We start from the raw sequence: 18,618 nt of genomic DNA on the forward strand, positions 1-18,618 counted from the left end.
AGGCACTTTGCTGAGGGCATAAAGAAAGGCAGAAACAGCCTCTGAGTCTCCTTTTGGGGGAAGCCGAATTGGTTATTCTTCTTTTTTTTTTAATCCTTTTCAGGATGAACTTGCTCGAGTCCTTGTTACTCTCTTTGATTCCCGACACTTACTGTACCAGCTCCTTTGGAACATGTTTTCTAAGGAAGTTGAGCTGGCAGACTCCATGCAGACGCTTTTTAGAGGAAACAGCTTGGCCAGTAAAATCATGACCTTCTGCTTTAAGGTGGGTGTCGTCTCTCAGTCCCTCTGCCCGAGATCAGCTCCACAGTCGGTGCCCACCCCGCTCGGGGAGGAGGGCCCTTTCCCAGCTGCCCCGGGTCAGCCCAGTTACCGCCTCTGCTTGTCTTGTGCAGGTCTACGGTGCTACATACCTGCAGAAGCTTCTGGAGCCTTTACTCCGCTTTGTGATCACATCCTCCGAATGGCAGCACGTCAGCTTCGAGGTCGACCCCACCAGGTTGGTCACGGCCCGGGTTTGTCTGTCATTCCTGTGACGTTGGGCATTGGAATCGCAGCCGGGCCCATGACCGGGGAGACACAAGCCCTGCGGCCCAGGGACAAGGCCTCGGGGCTCGCAAACGGCCACGGGAAGGGGGGGCAGGGCAGCAGCGGCTGGAGCTTGGCGTGGGGGGGAGAAGGGAGGGCCCTGGCATTTCAGGCCAGCTTCTGCGTCCTCAAATACCCAAGTCCAGGGAACGCTTTGAGAAAGAACGGAGAATGATCCCAGGATTTTTAAAGGATGCCATTTAGGGCCAGGTGATATATACCAGGCTTCTTAAACTTTTTTCACCTATAACCCCTTTTTCCCCAAGAAATTTTTATGTGACCTCAAATATATAGTTATATAAAATAGATACACAAATCAAACATTTAGTGATAATAAACCATAATTCCCTTCCCCCTTTGGTTACAGGACCCCACATGGGGTTAGGGGCCACAGTTTTAGAAGCTGGGATGTAGACTAGTGGTGGGGACCTCAAAAGCAGGAGAGCCGGCCGAGTTATGGCAGAGAGAAGCTGAAGGTGGCAGTGAGGAGAGAACAGTAGGTTTTCTTCTTGCCCGTTTGTGGGTGGGCATGAGACAAGGGGCACTTCAGATGGGAACAGGGAGACGGGCTGCCCTGGCTTCTCTGCGCACCAGAACATGGAACAGGGCTGACCCAAAAGCCCTCCGGTGCGGTCAGCTTCAGTGGTCTGTGGTGGCCACTTACAGACGCACCGGGCCACGCGGTGGGAGCCTGCCAGCTTCCGGGGCAACAGAGTACCAGGGATGGCACGTCCCCACCCTCCAGGTTCCTGCAGTGCTCGTGTTTCTTGTTCTGTCTCCATAGGTTAGGGAGCAGGTTGTGTGCCCCGGTTAGTTAGTGCCTGTGACGGGGTTTCCGGGGGCACGCACCCAGTCCGTGAGCAGAGCCCTTAGCGAACCCAAAGCTCAGACAGGATTCTAGTGCGAGAGCCCTGCTGGCTTGCTTGGTTTCATGGGTTGGAGATGTGGATTTTCTTTCATTGACCAGGTAGTCCCCCCTCTCCCCCCCCCCTCCCCCCTGGTGACCATTACCTTTAACCCATTTGAGAAAGAGGCCAGAGCTGGAATCTCAGGCTTCCTAGTTCTATTGAGAGCGAAAGGAGTGGTGGTGGCCTCAGGTCAGCTTTTCTTAAACCACAGTGTTCTCCTGTCCAGATTCACTAGCTGGAGTTTTTCCTGAGGCAGTAGGACTTGGGAGGATCCTCCATCATTGGCCTTCATTTCAGACTTCTGATCATAAGTTTTATTCCATCTGTAATTGTTTAGTGCCTCTGTTGAGTTGAGGTAAATTAGAGGGAGGTAATTTGAATGTTCTGCTTACTTATGACCTCTGTAGCAAGCCATTTTAAAATGTAGCCAATTATCAGTTGGACCAACGAAATCTGCCGTTCCTGTCCGAGCACTGTGCTGTGCCAAGAGTTATAAAAATGCTCCCTTTTTAGTGGGGGGCCAGCTAAGATACAGAAAAAAGAAGCAGGAAGAATTGCTGTCACTCCTAGGTATTTTCTCTCTTTTGGTCACTAGGCTTGTGACTAGCACAGTGTCTGCAGCATGTACTGGGAGACATTTTTGCCCATCTTTCTGAAATGAAGTATTTTCAGGATAGCCTTATGTTAATTTTTTTTTGGTTCCCCTCTCATCAAAATGAAGTGAGACCCTTCCACATAGCAGGGAAGGATCCCTCCTTCTACATAGCAGGGGGACTTGTGCTGAGGGTGGAAGAAATGCCCTGGGCAGACTTGTTCACCATCTCCCAGGACCTGGATCCCCTGGGCGATGCCTTGCTTACAATCCTATTTTTAAATACATAAAACAAAACACATCAGATTAAGAAGGAAGCTAATTATACTGAAACAGATCATCACAGTATCTCTTGATACAAATAAACACAGGCTCATAGGCGCCACCTGAAGAAGTCCTGGGCTGCGGAGGGGCCAGTGAAGGTTTTTATTTGTCATTTGAACTGGATAGCAGAGGGTCCTCTGACCTTGCTTGTGACTTACTTGGTCAGTACCAGACTCTGCGTCTTCTTCTTGATTAGCTGTCCATCCCAACTCCCCGGTTCTAATTAATGGTGTCTCCTAGACTTACATTCTTTAGTGCCCTCTCTCCCCCTCCCATCCCCTGCCCTCTTCCTTCCCTTTCTGGATCTGTGTGACTTCCAGTGAGACCGCAGCTTCCTCAGCTATCAATTGAGGGGTTAGGATGTAATCAAAGACCATAATCCCCAAAACAAAGTCAAACTCTGACTCATGGAGTAACCACTGACTATCCTGGAGAAAACTGATCGAAACCTGACCTCCTCCCTGATGGCAAAGACTCCTCCCACTAAGACACAGTAGCGCACGCACCATGAGGTCTGGTTTCAGAATAAGACTTTTTGTTTAATTACGGTTCTTTTGTCACAAGCAGGGTTTCTTTGTGAAAGGCGTGTCTGACCAGAAGATAGTAGTGTTCTTCTTCTGTAGGCATTATAAATAGGTAATCTGGCTCTCCATCCTTGTTGCTCTTTCTGCGTACGTGGCTGTGGCTATTGTGTACGTTGGTTCTATTTGCTTTATTTTGCATCAGTTTGTGAAAGTTTTCCTGTGTATTTTCTCTCTGTTCTTCATATCCATCATTTCTTCCAGTGTTTTAGTTTAATACATTCTGGAATACTATTGTTCTATAAGAAATGATGAACAGGCTGATTTCAGAAAAGTCTGGTAAGATTTACATGAACTGATGCTGACTAAAGTGAGCAGAACCAGGAAAACATTGTACACAGTAACAGCAACATTATGCTTAATTATGTTGTGATCAATTATGACAGACTTAGTTCTTCTCAGCAATACAATGATCCAAGACAATTCCAATAGACTGCAAATGGAAAATGCCATCTGCATCTAGAGAGAGAATATGGAGAGTAAATGTGGATCAAATTGTACTATTTTCTTTTTCTTTTTTTTTGTTTTCTTTTTCTTCCTTTCTTTTTCTTTTCTTTCTTTCTTTTTTTAAATTTTTATCTAATAATTACTTTATATTGACAGAATCCATGCCAGGGTAATTTTTTTTTTTTTACAACATTATCCCTTGCACTCGTTTCTGTTCTGATTTTTTTCCCCTCCCTCCCTCCACCCCCTCCCCTAGATGGCAAGCAGTCCTTTATATGTTGGATATGTTGCAGTATATCCTAGATACAATATATGTTTGCAGAACCGAACAGTTCTCTTGTTGCATAGGGAGAATTGGATTCAGAAGGTATAAATAACCCGGGAAGAAAAACAAAAATGCAGATAGTTCACATTCGTTTCCCAGTGTTCTTTCTTTGGGTGTAGCTGCTTTTGTCCGTCATTTATCAATTGAAACTCAGTTAGGTCTCTTTGTCAAAGAAATCCACTTCCATCAAAATATGTCCTCATACAATAAAATTGTACTATTTTCACTTTTTTTTCCCTTTTTGTGTTTTTTCCTTTTATTTTGATTTTTTTTTCACACTTTCACAACTTGACTAATATGGAAATACATTAAAAATACTCTTATGCATATAACCTATATCAGGTTGCTTTCTGTCTTGGGGAGGGGAGGGAATAAAACTTGGAAGTCAAAATCTTACAAAAATGAATGTTGAAAACTCTTTTCATGTCACTGGAAAAAATAAAATACCACTAAGTTTAAAAAAAAAAAAGATAGTTTTATTACATTCACATAAGATAATTTGTTTAGTTCTTACTAAAGTAATCTTTTGTTTTCAGTTCTTTGCAACTCAAAAAATGCTGCTATAGATGTTTTGGTGCAGATGGGAGGGAGGAAATAAGCATTTTATAATACTTATTATTATATTATTATAATACTTATTATTAAATATTATTATGGCCAGGCCCCGTAGTAAGCACTTTTCAGTTATCTTGTTTGATTCTTGCAACAACCCTGTAAGGTAGGCACTGTTATTATCCCTATTTTACAGTTGAGGAAACAGTTGAGACAGAGATTTAGTGACTTGCCCAGCTAGTAAGTGTCAAGGCAGTATTTGAATTTGTTTTCTCCATGCCTAGAGCTCTCTTCACTGAGAGAAACCTTCCTTCTATTTTGAACCTCCTTAGATTATAGGACCATTACTAAGCTCTCTGAGTCAGAAACTATGGATGTTTTAGTCACCCTCCTAGCATAATTCCAAATGAATTTCCATAATGGTTAGAGTATTTCAGACCTCCACCCACAATATATTTGTTCCTGTTGATGTATAACCCCTTCAGTATTTATTATTAGTAAAAAGAAATCTATTTTTAAAAATGAAAGAAATCTCTAAGATTTCTCCCTGCCCTAAATCTAAGGGCCTTCCCTGGAATGTCCTCAGCCATTCTCTTCTGCAATGTAGAGCCTCTCACATTTTAGAAACTTGGTCCCACCACAAAATCTTCCCTGCAATCCCAATCTATATTCCTCGTATTGAGACCCACTGGATTTGACTGGAATAGGACTTCCTGTCTTCAGATCACTCCACTAATACATCAGTTTTGTAAGAAGTAAGAACCCTCTCTATCAGGAAAATCCAAGAGGGAGAATAGAAATCAGAAATTTGGTATCTCCTCCTGGACAGAGAGAAATTCGAACTATGACTACTCTATGTTGTGACAAAAGGAGGGATTTAAATAACAGTTCTCAGCACAACTCTTGATGAAAAGAGTTGCACGTTTCAGAACTGAGCTCCTCAAGCATGAGAATGCAAGGTGCTACTGAGGGCTGAATGCTGGCTCTTGAGGAAGACTCATCTTAAGTTGAGGAGGGAGGAAGGGAAGCCACAGAAGTGGATGGAGGGGAGAAGGAGAAGCAAGATTTATACAGGTGGGAGTTGGAAGAAGGAAGAGGGAAGCATTAGAGGTAGTCAAATGCTTCTGAGACCTCTAGAAAGAGAAAAATTGGAAATTAAATTTGGTGATTAAGAAGTCAGTGACCTTCAAGAATACAGTTCAGTGGAGACAAATTACCTATTGTCTGCATAGCACCTTGCCCATGGTGAGGTCTCAATAAATATTTATTGAATGAATAAATAGAATGGAGTGGAGAAAAATCATTTATGAGTCTAAGGAAGGGGAGAAAGGTCAGTGACTTTCTAAGGCCCCAGGGGAGTCAGCAGTGTTCTTTCTGTAGGCTGGATTTCTCTTCTGGATAAGGAAGCTTCTTTTATCTCCTAAGATGTGATGTGATATTCCCAGGATGGGACACGGGGAAATGGGGATGATCTTGACCCAGGTTGCATGGATAAAAAATAATTTGGTTTTTCCCTTTGTCGCCCCTGCAGGTTAGAGCATACTGAGAGCCTCGAGGACAACCAGCGGAACCTCTTGCAAATGACTGAGAAGTTCTTCCACGCCATCATCAGTTCTTCCTCCGAGTTCCCCCCTCAGCTACGCAGTGTGTGCCACTGCCTGTATCAGGTAGGCCTTGGGGCGAGTTGGCTGCCAGCCATCCCAAGCTACTCCAGCCGGAGCACGGACGGGAGGGTTGTGCCCACGGAGCTGGCGGTCAGGTCACTCCTTGGCCTGGGTCTGCTTGGGTCAGCTTAGAGGAAGGAGGAGGTTCAACAAACCCCTAGGAAGAGGTGGGGGCTGTGCCCTGTGTCCTGTTAAAAACCCTGCTTCTTGTAGAGTTAGTAACAGATTTTAGGACACCTACAGTCAGGGTATTAGTGGTATTTGAAGAGCTACTCTGAACCGCATTTGAGGATTTTTTTTTTACTTTTCCTATTCACATGTGGGACAATATTCCATAATCCTCCTCCATTCCCAGGTTTGGTTTGGTTTTGTGTTGTGTTAAAGCAGATTGGAGATGGCTTGTTTCTGGCGTGACTTTTGTGTTATCCGACAGTGAGTTTGTGGTCAGGTGTCTCGTTTCCTTTGGCTGCTCCATGCAGAATAGTTTAATCCGTGAGCCCTCCTTGCCAGGTCCTTCTAGGTCAGACCCTACCACACTAAAGAGACTTCCTGGCTTCGGTTTGGTTCTTTACCTCGGGACAGTTGGTGCTGTGACTCTCAGCGACCGTTGCCAAATGCAGGCTCAGAAATGCCAGTGGGATAAGTAAGTCATACTCCGATAGGGCTCCGGAGACCCTTGTCTTTCTGTAGAAGTGTTCAGGTTCCAGCATTTTGGGCTGTGTGGGAGTTGGTGCTTCTTATGCATGTGCTTCTGTCTCATCTTCCTCTAAGACAGTCACCAGCCTGTAGTCTTTAGTGCCGCGCTTTAGTTGCTTAGCTACATGCGTGAGACTCCCCCATTTAAGCAGCTGTTTCAGGCTTTGAGGCATGTGGGGCTTGCGTTTTTGCCCCCCTGTGATATTTTAAAATGTGTCATCTCTATCTGTAAAAATAATTTTCTCAAAATATATCCAGTAGATAAAGCATTTATAGAAATAAATGTCTTTTCCATTATTGTGGGGTTTCTGCACTTGCAGAGGAGAAAAGCCCAAGGAAACTATTGGGGAGTCAAGCTGGTTCAGCAGAAATTGGAGTTAATTGGGTTCTTGAAACGACATTCCCCTGCCAAACCACAGAGGACAGCATCCTCTCTTGGCTTGGGCTTCCTTGGGACAGGTTTGAAAGTTCCATTCTGTAGTTTTTGTGTCTCCCACTCTGGGATGGACTTCAGAGCTCTCTTTGCACGGTACTTGGGTCAGCCTCCTTGAGGTGACCAGATTGTATTGATTGGGGGCCTCCACTTGGTGTGATTGTAGTCTCCTGGAATAGGAGGCCAGAGACCTGGCTCCTAGATTTGATTTAGCCACAAACCTTCACCCACCTTGGATTTGTCCTTTCTGGATCCAGTCTCTTTGTATTATCATGAGTCTCTACAAATCCTTATTCTTTGACTTCTATCTCTGGGTTCCGCTGAGTCTGGGGATCTTTCATTGGTTTAGCAACACGAGAAAGGTGTCCATCCAGGACAGTGCTTGGTTGAAACACTGGGCCCGTGAGGAAGCATGAGGGCATTGCTCCCTCTGCAAGCAGCAGGGTTTGGGGGGACTTTTCCAACAGAAACCCTCCTTTTGAGGTGCATAAGATTTTAAAGGGAAATGCCCTTTCTGTCTCCGAGGAAAGAACTCGTTTGTGTTTAGGACATTGTGGAATGCTATTCATACATCATAACTGCAGTGGAAAGAGATCAATATTTCGTGGTCTCCTGCCGAATGATTCATTTTGTGCTTTCATCGCCTAAGAGGTGCAGTGTCAATGTGCGTGACTTCATTAGCCTCTCTGATCTCATCAGTGTGAGTCTCGGACTCCAGAGCTGTGGGTCACAATCCGTCTTTCAGTCTCTGCCCTCCCATAATTCTCTACCCACTGGGCTGTGAAAGCTCCTAGAGATTTCTTGCCTCTGCTGGACACCAGTGGTCTGCACACCGCGGATTTCAGCATTTATCCCCTTACCACACACTGGCTCTCCTGCTTTTACAGTCAGGTCTTCTTGACATTATTCCCTTTGCTTTTCCTTTGTATTTTTGTTGGTAATATCCTGGAGCCCTCTGATACCCCCGTCCGTCCTCACTGGTTTTAGGTGACCTTTAGCTTTTATTCTTGAGTATGTGCAGTCAAAGCACTGCCAGGACAAAAACTGGTGATAATGCAGCTTTTTTTCAGGGAAAAGCTTGGAAACATGAAAAGAAATAGGCAAAATACCAAATGCAGTTCTCACATTCTGTTCCCTCGTTAGTTCTTGGCCCAATTCATGATTCATCTGCAATGTCTGTCCAGGATCCATGTACTGATGGATCAGCTCAGTGGGGTGTCCACATCACAGCCTGACGGCGGCCATGCTCTGACCTCTTGGTTTGTCCTGTGTGTCTGGTTAGGCGACCTGCCTGGCAGGATTCTTTGGGATGTCCAGAGCTGAGTATGTTTTTCTTTGTGGATAAACTTGTGCCAGTTATGGCTGGATGATCTCCCACTCTCTGTTTGGATCATCCTCAGTGACTGACAGAAGGCCTTAGGCAGTGATAACACTTGTTATACACATAACAGCTAATATCTATGTAGGACTTCAACACTTTCAGAGAGCTTTAAGTATGTCGTCTCATTGGAACAATCCTGGGGGGCCAGGTGCCGTTAGCCCCATTGTACACATGTGGAGCCCGAGACCAGAAAGCTTCTATGATTTGCCACGGACAGTATAGCTAGTAAGTGCGGCTGGATTTGAACTCAGGGCTTCCTCATCTAGCTGACCTCATGGCAAGCATCTGTCTCTGCTTTATACCTCCTTCAGGGGAGATAATCCGAGACATCTCTCTTGTTGTACTTTGAGAAAGCTTTCGTGATTTTAATGTAGGTGCGGAACACAGCTAATTGGGAGGGATTGCCTTTAACCCTAAAACTAGTAAGCGGGGGTGTCGCATTCTCTGCCTTTTAGTTAGTTTTGTGACTTTACATCCGAGTCCGCTGTAGTACAGTGTTGGTGTCTTTCTGCCTTCAGGCCTCAAGGAAAAGCTCACGGTCCCAGGGAAGGTGGCAGACCAGACCAGATTTGCAAAAGCAGAAGCCATCTTTCACTGGGCTGTCCTGCAAGGCTTTTCAGCAGGACCGAGCTTGCCACCGCCTTTTCTCCTGTAACCTTTTAAGAACCCACAGTCCCCCTGTTCTCCTCTGGGAGGCATCAGGATGAGCATCTGGAGGGAGCTCAGACTCAAGGCCCCTGTTAAAGATTCTTCCCCGTGCTCGGAGTCCTGCTGCTGTCGCTGCTGCTGTCGCTGCTGCTTCCATTTTGCCTTGTTGTTTGGACATTTTCTTGCTCCTTTTAGCTCTAGCAGCAGTTCTAGACAACCTTTAAAAAATGTTCTTTGACTGGTAGGGAAAGCAGATCCCTGTATTCCGCAAGGAGCATGGCTGTTGCCTCATAAATGAGATGCTTGAGCAGTCTTGAGAATATGTTCTCTGGGCTTGTGCACCCAGAGGGTTTCCCATGCATGGAACTTTTTTTTTGGTTCATGCTCATGATAAAATCTTGTTTTAGAAACTTGTTAAGATTGTATGAAGATGAGCATTGCCACCTGTTCTGTGTGTGTGTTACAGGACACACACACACACACACACACCAGTGTCTGTGGGCATTTTTCCTAAGTGTCCCAGACGGGGAGCAGAGAATAAAGCCAGTGTTACCTTAGTGGATCTGAGTGCTCATTGTAAGTTGGTTATGATACTGAAGTCAACTAATGGGAAGTCATTTTGTTTCTTCTTGGTAAGTCTGTCTCTCTGAGTACCTGTAGCTTCCCAGGAATGCTTTCTGTGAGAATTGTGTTCCTTAATTGAAGATTTCTTGCAACAGTCCAATGTTCATTCATCTTGAGTGGGAAGTAGACTTTTCTAACCATGGTGACATTGACCGTGTGAGGGAAGAGAAACTAACCCAAATGTGTTCTGTTACTGACTTTGGGAATGGAGGCCATCAATCATAAGATACTTGTATTCTAGCCAGAAATAGTAGAAATGATTAAACCCCACATTTACCTGGTCTTCTCTTTAGGACTTGAACTGCAGAATGTAGTAAAAATCAAAATCCAAGATTAAATTTCATCATCAAACTTGAGTTGATAGCCCATTTTCCATTCCATTTGTGTTACATTGATTGTGTAATTTTCTGTACAAGTCAACATTGTTTTTGTTGCTGTATGTAGTTGGTGCTGTGACTTGTTTGTGCTCATCTCTGTTCTGTAGGCAACTTGCCACTCTCTACTGAATAAAGCTACCGTAAAAGAAAAAAAGGAAAACAAAAAATCAGTAAGTCTGGAGCCCTTTTTATTAGCCATTTCTTTCAAAGCAAAACAAAACCTCTTTGCTGTTTGAACATCTTCACCTCAGCCTAATGAATTCTCACCTTAAAATCATTCTACTAATTCTGGCATAAATAGCTTTCATTTCAATTAACCCTGGAATTAAGTTCTATTTAAACCTTCTTTGCATGCCTTTGGTTTGGTTTAACTCAAAGGCATTTGGGGGTTTTTTCTTTACATTGGCTATTCCTAATCTGATTTTACCATCATTTTTAATGATAAACGAATGCAAAAGAAACTTAATTTCAAGGCCTTAGGAAATGTTGAATCTCTTTTTATTTTTGTCTTGTTTTATAGTAGTTAGCGTGAGTGGGTTATTTCCCTTATAATGAAGCTTAGTTGTAAGGGAAGGATAAGCTTCCCTTTCTAAATGTTGTCAATTGGACACAAACCAGCCTCTAATCTGTAGATGGCTGGAGAAGAACAGAGCAGGCAGAGACAGGAGAGTCAGGAATCAAACAGAAACTGAATTTCAAAGGAATGAAGCTTGTAAGCGAGGAGAGATCTAAACACGTGTGCCAGGGTCCCACCACTAGTGGGGGGGTATCTGAGGCAACGTAGAAACACCTCAGATACTTACACCAGTGGTACACAGCAGGCTGTAGCCCTAGCAAGGAGGAGGGACAGCAGGGAGACAAGTTTGATTCACAGCAAGGCTTCATGACCAGAACATGGGTGCTTGTCCGAGCTGGTCTGGTGTCCGTCTGAGCTCAGAGAACCCCTGGTGTTGGTCCAAGCAATACAGTAATTATGGCATTTTGCCAGAGGGTGAGATCATCCAGTGGGTGAGAGCAAAAAATTGTTGCTTGCCTTCTGGGTTTCTCCTATTATCTTGACAATTTTTACCCAATTTGTTGCCCAGTTTTTTTGAGCCCCAACACAACCCATTTTTCTTTTGACTAGTCAATTCAGAAAACTACACTTATGGCTTATTTTCCCAAAATTAATAATAAAGATAACAATAGCTAGCATTTATATAATGATTACTATATGCCAGGCAATGTATGTTAAGCACTTGACAATTGTAATCTCATTTGATCTTCACAGATCCTGGCAGGTAGATACTATTATTACCCACATTTTACAGGTGAGAGAACTGAGGCAGATGGACGTTAAATGACCAGGATCACGTAGCTAGTAAATGTCTGAGGCCACATTTGAACTCAGGTTTTCCTGATGCTATAAAATGTATTACTTGCTTTAAAAAATATCCGTTTTAAAATTATAGTTTGACAGCCCTATTCTTTAAAGGAAAACAAGTCATTTCTAGAGAAGGATTTCATTTTATGAAACAGCTCGGTAGCATGGTAGATAAAACGTTAGCCTTGAAGTCAGGAAGACTCATCTTCCTGAATTCACATCTGGCCATGAACACATTTTAGGGTTTTGCTATGAATATGGCCAATCATTTAAAAATAAGAAAAAATTACGAACCATAGCTGCATCCCCCAAACTTTCTTATAACCCATGTAAACTTGTGGAAAATTATTCTCCAACTTTTATTATTTTTAATATTATTAAATTTAAATATTTAAACAAAAAGTGGAATATTATTTTAAAAAATAAAATGCCTTAGGATATAGGAGTTACTTGTGTCATTAATTTTCTTTAAAAATTTTGAGAACTAAAACCATGGTTTATAGAATGGCGACACTGTCAAGCATGCCTACTTGAGAGTTTCTCCTTGGCTTTGCAATACTAATTACACCTGCTAATAGCAATTAGAGCCCACTGCATCTCTCCTCTTTGATTAAACACTTCTTTCTAATACTTTAGCCTCTGTTCCTCAGCCCAAATGAGTTTAACTTCCTAGACACTGCCAGGACGTTGAGATTAACGACGTACTCTAAGCCTTTCGCTTGGCGGTGCGCTGACTGACACCTCCGTTCCACTGAGGTGCACAGAGGAAAGCCCGCCCCAGCTCCCATCTCTCTAGAGCATGTTTCTTAGCCCCCTTGTCTATCTTCACTGTGGTTTTTTTCTGAATTTGCTCAACTCTTCTCTGAAACTTTCCTGAGGTGCTTTACAAATGACATTTTAAAAGTCTATGGATAACATGAAACGTGGAATGCTTTTTCTACATCAGTACAGGTACAATGGGGCGTCATGGAAGCGTAACAAAAGTAAGTGGTAACGTTCAGCGGGGAGCCCCAGCACGATTCAGAGGACTTTGCAGATTAAGCTGAGGAGTTCTCATCACTCTACGTTCCGAGTATCAGTTGGGAAGCTCATTGGGTTGCTTCAATGAACTTTTCACTTAAAAAAAGGCCACGCAGAGTTGGGGGAGGAGGTCTCTTGAGGCTTCTGGAAGAAAGGCATATTGATCCTGGAAGTGTTATTGTTTCTTGTTATGAAAATCAAATTTGAACTTTGTTTCTTTTGAACATTAACTTTAAGTGCAACCATTACATGGCTATGCACTGATGGGTTGGTACACGTTATTCTTAGAGCTGTTTCTTGACTACATTTAAATTAATTCATATCTGAAATAAAGGAACATTTGGATTTTGGCTAATGTGGAATCAAAAAGTTGCTTATACATAGAAGAAATTTTATGTTTAATTTTATGGATTCAATTAAAAAAATTCTATTGTTTTTCATTTTCTTGAATATTTATGCAATTCTCCTATTGGTGGAGGAGATAGAAATGATGCTTTCTTTTTGGTAGTATGAATTCTTGCCATTTCCTGGTTCCTGAGATGATTGGCCAATACTCTCAGTGAATAGATGCATGATGATATATCTCCTAGCACAATCTCCTAACTGAGATTTTACCGGGCTTTAGCCTGGTTGGCTGGTCCTCTTACACTCTTAGTGACTTGGAACTGAGGAAGGAAATGGTACTGGCGAATGGATGGCAAGGCTAGGTTTTCAGTTTCCATCTAAGAAATGGAGAAGTAATTGAGAATTTTAGTCATAAGCTTTTGGGGTTAAGTAGTATCAAGAAATCTCTTGTACATCTATCTGTCACATTTGAAAACCTGATACTTCCAAGAGTTGGAAGCTGTGTTGCTAAGGAAACTGTTTTAAAAAACTCTTACCATCTCTGCTCCTTTTCTGGAAAGTCTACCTTTTACTAACAGTACTACAAATGAGGGAATCTTTCCTTATACCTCAGGCAGGTTATAGTATAAACCTTAAAATAGGATAGTTTAGAAGACTAGTAAAAATCAATCAGTAAGCATTTGTTAAATGCCTACTTACTGCTTAGCACTGAAGCTATCATTAGAGATGGCTCCGCCCTTAAAGAGTTTACATTCTACAACTGAAGCTTTTACATGAATTTATGTAAACACGCCTCTCTGGGGCTGAATCCTATTAAGTCAGAGTCGTAGGAGCATAAGAATGGAGGTTTTACCCAGTGAAGCCTCTGTGAAAAGCAGCACTTAGTCTCTCTCTCCCCCACCCCCTCCATTTTTTCCCCCTGAGGCAATTGGGGTTAAGTGACTTGCCCAGGATCACACAGCAGTTATTCTCCTACCTATGAGGCAGCTCCATTACTAAAAAACATATTTGTACAAATCAATTCTCTCCATTAAACCCAGTTTTCTCATCTAGTGATATATAGTAGGAGATTCCTTCTCATCCCTGCGGTCCTATGTGTCCTTTGCTATAATTCCTTTCCTCCCAAGGACAGCCTTCCTACCCAATGGAGCAGCTACCACAACCATGATGAGCAGTACTGAGGGAAACAAAACCAAGGGGACGGGGTTTCCTGATATATAATTTGATCACGCAGTTTCATATCTTAAAGAACTTCATATCAAGAGATAGTTTTGTAAGGAAGAGGTCATTTAAGATGTTTTTTAAAGTTTAAAGAGTAGATAGGTAAAAAGTCCATTTTAAAACAAGAAAGGGAACTCTAAAATGAGATAACTCTTTATCTTCCCTTCCCTGCTGGTGGGGTTCTTTTTTCTTAAAGATCCCCAAGAATTCCCCCTCCTCCATGGCTTAAATAGAAACTGCCCTGACTTCCCCCATCCTAAGAGAATGTAAAGCATTCTGGGGAAGAGAAGGGCCTGGCTTCACTTAGGGAGAGCCCAGCACAGTTCCCTCTTGACTTTATGCAGAGTGAGCCAGTTACTAGAGAAACTGAGCTGGAGAGAAAGACCCTGAATGCTTAATAACTTAGGCAGGACTTAATTCAGGAGAGGGAAGTTGAGAATCTGGCCTCTGCATTACACAGGTTGTCTATATTTCTTGATTTCCTTCATGCTCTAGCTTAGAGGGGCTTTTTCCCACTTACAGTGAAATTGTATGCTCGATGGCTTTGAAATTAAGATCTCTTTTCAGGACTCTTCTGCTTAATTCATGTCAATGACCTATTTTCTTTTGCATTTTATTTGTGCAAGTTAAGACCTGAATGTGAATGTTGCTTCCTGTCCTCTGGAAAGGGCTTCATGGGCCTGTTGTGTGGATGGGCGTCTAGAAGAATGAGAGCCTGGGCAGTTGGGGTTCCTTTGAATTTAAGTCATGCTCTAATCACTCTGACCTCTTTGGTTTTAGGTTGTTAGCCAGAGATTCCCTCAGAACAGCATTGGCGCTGTGGGGAGTGCCATGTTCCTGAGATTCATCAACCCTGCCGTTGTCTCTCCCTACGAGGCAGGGATTTTAGAGAGAAAACCGCTCCCTAGAATTGAAAGGGGGTTGAAGCTGATGTCAAAGGTGATGAATTGCTTTGTGCTTGGCTATTTTAATTTTCACCCTCTTGTCTAGAAAAGTCCTTTTGAGCTCCCTAGCTAGTCTATGAGCTTCCCAATTTCAAGATCAATTTTTGAATATTGAAAATGTATCATTTCACTTTCTGTGGTTTGCCTTCAATTTATTGTACTATTTGATTATGAAAGCATGCTACAGCCTGACATCCAAGGGAGTTCCTCACTGTGAGACCCTCGCGTAAGCAATTTGTTCTACACAAATGCTTCGTGTCTGCTGATTTGAGGGTATGTCTAGTGAGTGAAAATACAGATAGACTTAGGGGGATTTTGCCTCGAAAGATGCTTGTGCTGTACGTACCATGCTATCTGATAGTCACCTGCATGAAGAAAACAGTCTGTAGATTTAGTATATCTAATAAATTGAAAGAAATCAATCCAAATCTCTGATCATATGAAAAAGAAATATATTTAGTGAGAAATTCTGTAAAAGGAAATGAATAGTTTTGATGAGGTCTGCATTGTTTGATGATCTTTTTGTATTTAGATTCTTCAGAGCATTGCCAATCATGTCCTTTTCACAAAAGAAGAGTATATGAGGCCTTTTAACGATTTTGTGAAAAGCAACTTTGATGTAGCACGGAGGTAAGCAGCTAATTGTGTTCTTCCCCAGTTCCTCATAGGGCTATTTTGAAACCATGTGGAAATGCTATATTTGTATGCTTGTTTACATTCATTCATTCATTTCTGCCTCTGGAGATGAGAGAGCATGGGATAGTACATAAGATGCAGGTTCCCAGTCAAAGGGATTTGTGTGACTTTGGGAAAGTCCTTTGACCTCTCAGTACTCCTTCTCCCACTCCCCCCTCTCTTCTCTCCTCCCTCCTCCCCCTCCCCCCCTCCCGCCACTCTCCAAGACTCTCCATGCAGAAGAGAGGCCAGGCTGCATCCACAGGGGGAATATCTGTCAGAGAAATGCATGGATCATTGAAATCACAGCCCTGCTCCAAACCACCCTCTTCCTCATTTACCTCAAGGGTCTCATTTTTGTTCTGGGGGGGACTCTTGTCCACATTTTGCTTTCTTCCTTTCTTGTTAGGGAGTAGGGATAGTATAGTACCCCAGTTCTCTTGTTGTATGTGAACATAGTGTGATATACACTTCAGGATTTAATGAATATGTGTACTTGTAAGCTTTTGAAAATTTTGCCAAAATTTGTATTTTGGTAGATTTTTCCTTGATATCGCATCTGATTGTCCTGTAAGTGATGCCATAAACCACAGCCTTTCCTTCATCAGTGATGGCAATGTCTTGGCTTTGCACCGTCTGCTCTGGAACAACCAAGAGAAAATCGGCCAATATCTTTCAAGCAACAGGTAGATGATCTCAATCGTTGTCCTAAGGAGACCTTTCCCTTTACAGTCTTAGATCTCAGTTGTAAGCAGTTTGTCAAAGTCCAGCTTTTGTTTGGTGAAAAATTACAATATGCCATATATGTAAAAGTTATTTTATATGGAAAAGATTATATCTTGTAGAAGATGAGCCTAGCCTGTCTTGCATTTGAGATGATATTGTATATTGGTGACTGTTGAAGCATTCTTTCCCTGATTATTTGTGCATTGGCTTTGAGTACCAGCATCTCTGAGTGCCCAAATGATGATCTAGAGAGCTTATCCTGGGAAGTCTTAAGCAATTTGATTGAGTCTTCTCTAAGTTACTTCTTCTTTCTAGAGATCACAAAGCTGTTGGAAGGCGACCTTTCGATAAGATGGCAACACTCCTCGCCTACCTGGGACCTCCAGAGCACAAGCCTGTAGCTGACACACACTGGTCCAGCCTAAATCTTACCAGCTCCAAGTTTGAGGAATTCATGACGAGGTAAGGGAGAACCATGGAGTTAGCATGTGCCCTAGCTCTCTCCCACTAAACTGCATAACCGAGTGTCCCAGCCCTCCCAGAAATGTCTTCACTTTTGAAAGACTTCCTATCTTTAACACCAGGTGCTCATTTTCAGAGACCCCAATTCTGTTAGGTATAATTATTTTAAATTGGTACTTTGGAGAATATGTGATTTCTTTGAATCTTGCTTAAAAATATTAATTAACAATAAATTTTGTTTCCCTTCAACTCTAGTATTGTAAGGGGGGAAAGTGTTCCAACAGATATTCTGAGTTAAACAAAACAAATTCCCCCATCAGCTATTTCCAAATAACCCCTATATCTTAATCTGTGTCCTAGACCATTCTATCTCTCTTAGCAGGTAAGCAGCCATAGGCTTCATGCTCTATCCTCTGGAGTTGTGGTTGGTCCTCGTGTTGCTAAGACACCCTGAGGCTTTCAAGCTGTTTGTTACCATGTTGTTCTGATTGTACTGGTCACCCTTCTGGTTCTTCTTCCCTTTATTCTCACTTAATTCACCCAGGTCTTTTCAGGCTTCTAAGAAAACATCCCCATCATCATTTTTTACAGTTAGTCTTCCATTGCATTCATATAGCATGAGTTTGGCCAGCTAGTCCCCAGCTGGTGTGGATCCCCTCAGTTTCCAATGGTCTGGAGTTGAAGAGTCTTCTTGAATGCATATCACCTCCTTGCTATGTCTGGTTCATTTTTGCTGTTATTCCCCCCCCCCCCCCCCTAAAGTTCATAGAGGATCTCTCCAGTGAACTAGAGAGCTTCCTTTTGTTTTTTTTCAGTATCTAAAGGGTATGCACAAACCACTGAGTCTTAGTTCTTGAAATGTAGCTGGCTTACCAGCATTCCTAGAATTCGTGTCGTCTGTAATACCCTTTAAAGAGTTTTTTACTTAGTCCTTCTTAGTTCCATGAGGACACCTTGTACTTCTAATTGTCTGCTGGCAGATCCTCCCAATTTGGAAAGGCCTCCAGTATCATCCTGGTGTAAACATTCCATGAAATCTTTGTTTTACAAAGTACAATACTCAGCTCTATCGTAGTGCAGAGACATAAGGCAGGACTTCCCAGGGGCTGGTGAAACTGTGCCTCCTGAGGCACATTCACACAGGCCCTCAAGAAGAAGGCTTGGGGATGTTGGAGTCTGCTGAATCCTCCGGAAGCAGCATTTATTTGTGGTGTCTTGTGCATCACAAATGCTCAAAGAGCATGTGTGCATTTAGTATTTCTGATAGGCATTGAACCAGAAACATAAACGTTCCTCAGATGGGGTGCGTCGTGAATTATTTCTGTTGATCAAATACAATTCTGCCCTTGAAAATCTTATCTTTTCAGGGCAGCTAGATGGCTCAGTGGATAGAGCACCAGCCCTGAAGTCAGGAGACCCTTTTCTGGTCTCAGACACTTATCACTTCCTAGCTGTGTGATGCTGGGCAAATCACTCAACCCCAGTCGCCTCAGCGAAAAAAGAAAAAAAGAAAAGAAAAAAATCTATCTTTTAACCTAAGAGTTACGTATTAATACCTTCAGCGTTCTGGAGAGTGTCTTCCAAAAGTAGCCCATCAAGAACACAGAGTGGCTCAGATGATGCCCAGGGGCCTCCATGACAGCTTTTTATTTAAACTTTTGACTACCAGTAGATTTTTCTGTTAATCTGCCATATCTGACATTTACTCCATTTATGAATTTC

General features: G+C 42.7%; 1 protein-coding gene across 1 annotated transcript in view; it reads left to right on the forward strand.

Moving 5' to 3' along the window:
- NF1 (neurofibromin 1) overlaps positions 1-18,618 on the forward strand; it is a 236,938-nt gene that overhangs the window by 129,059 nt on the left and 89,261 nt on the right. Inside the window, exons 28-35 of the mRNA XM_051992369.1 lie at positions 104-265; positions 396-499; positions 5,849-5,984; positions 10,248-10,310; positions 14,870-15,028; positions 15,566-15,663; positions 16,248-16,394; positions 16,750-16,896. Coding sequence (XP_051848329.1) covers positions 104-265; positions 396-499; positions 5,849-5,984; positions 10,248-10,310; positions 14,870-15,028; positions 15,566-15,663; positions 16,248-16,394; positions 16,750-16,896 — 1,016 coding nt within the window. The remainder of the gene's footprint in view (positions 1-103; positions 266-395; positions 500-5,848; positions 5,985-10,247; positions 10,311-14,869; positions 15,029-15,565; positions 15,664-16,247; positions 16,395-16,749; positions 16,897-18,618) is intronic.

Source organism: Antechinus flavipes, chromosome 4, assembly GCF_016432865.1.
Source record: "Antechinus flavipes isolate AdamAnt ecotype Samford, QLD, Australia chromosome 4, AdamAnt_v2, whole genome shotgun sequence".
NCBI lineage: Eukaryota > Metazoa > Chordata > Mammalia > Dasyuromorphia > Dasyuridae > Antechinus > Antechinus flavipes.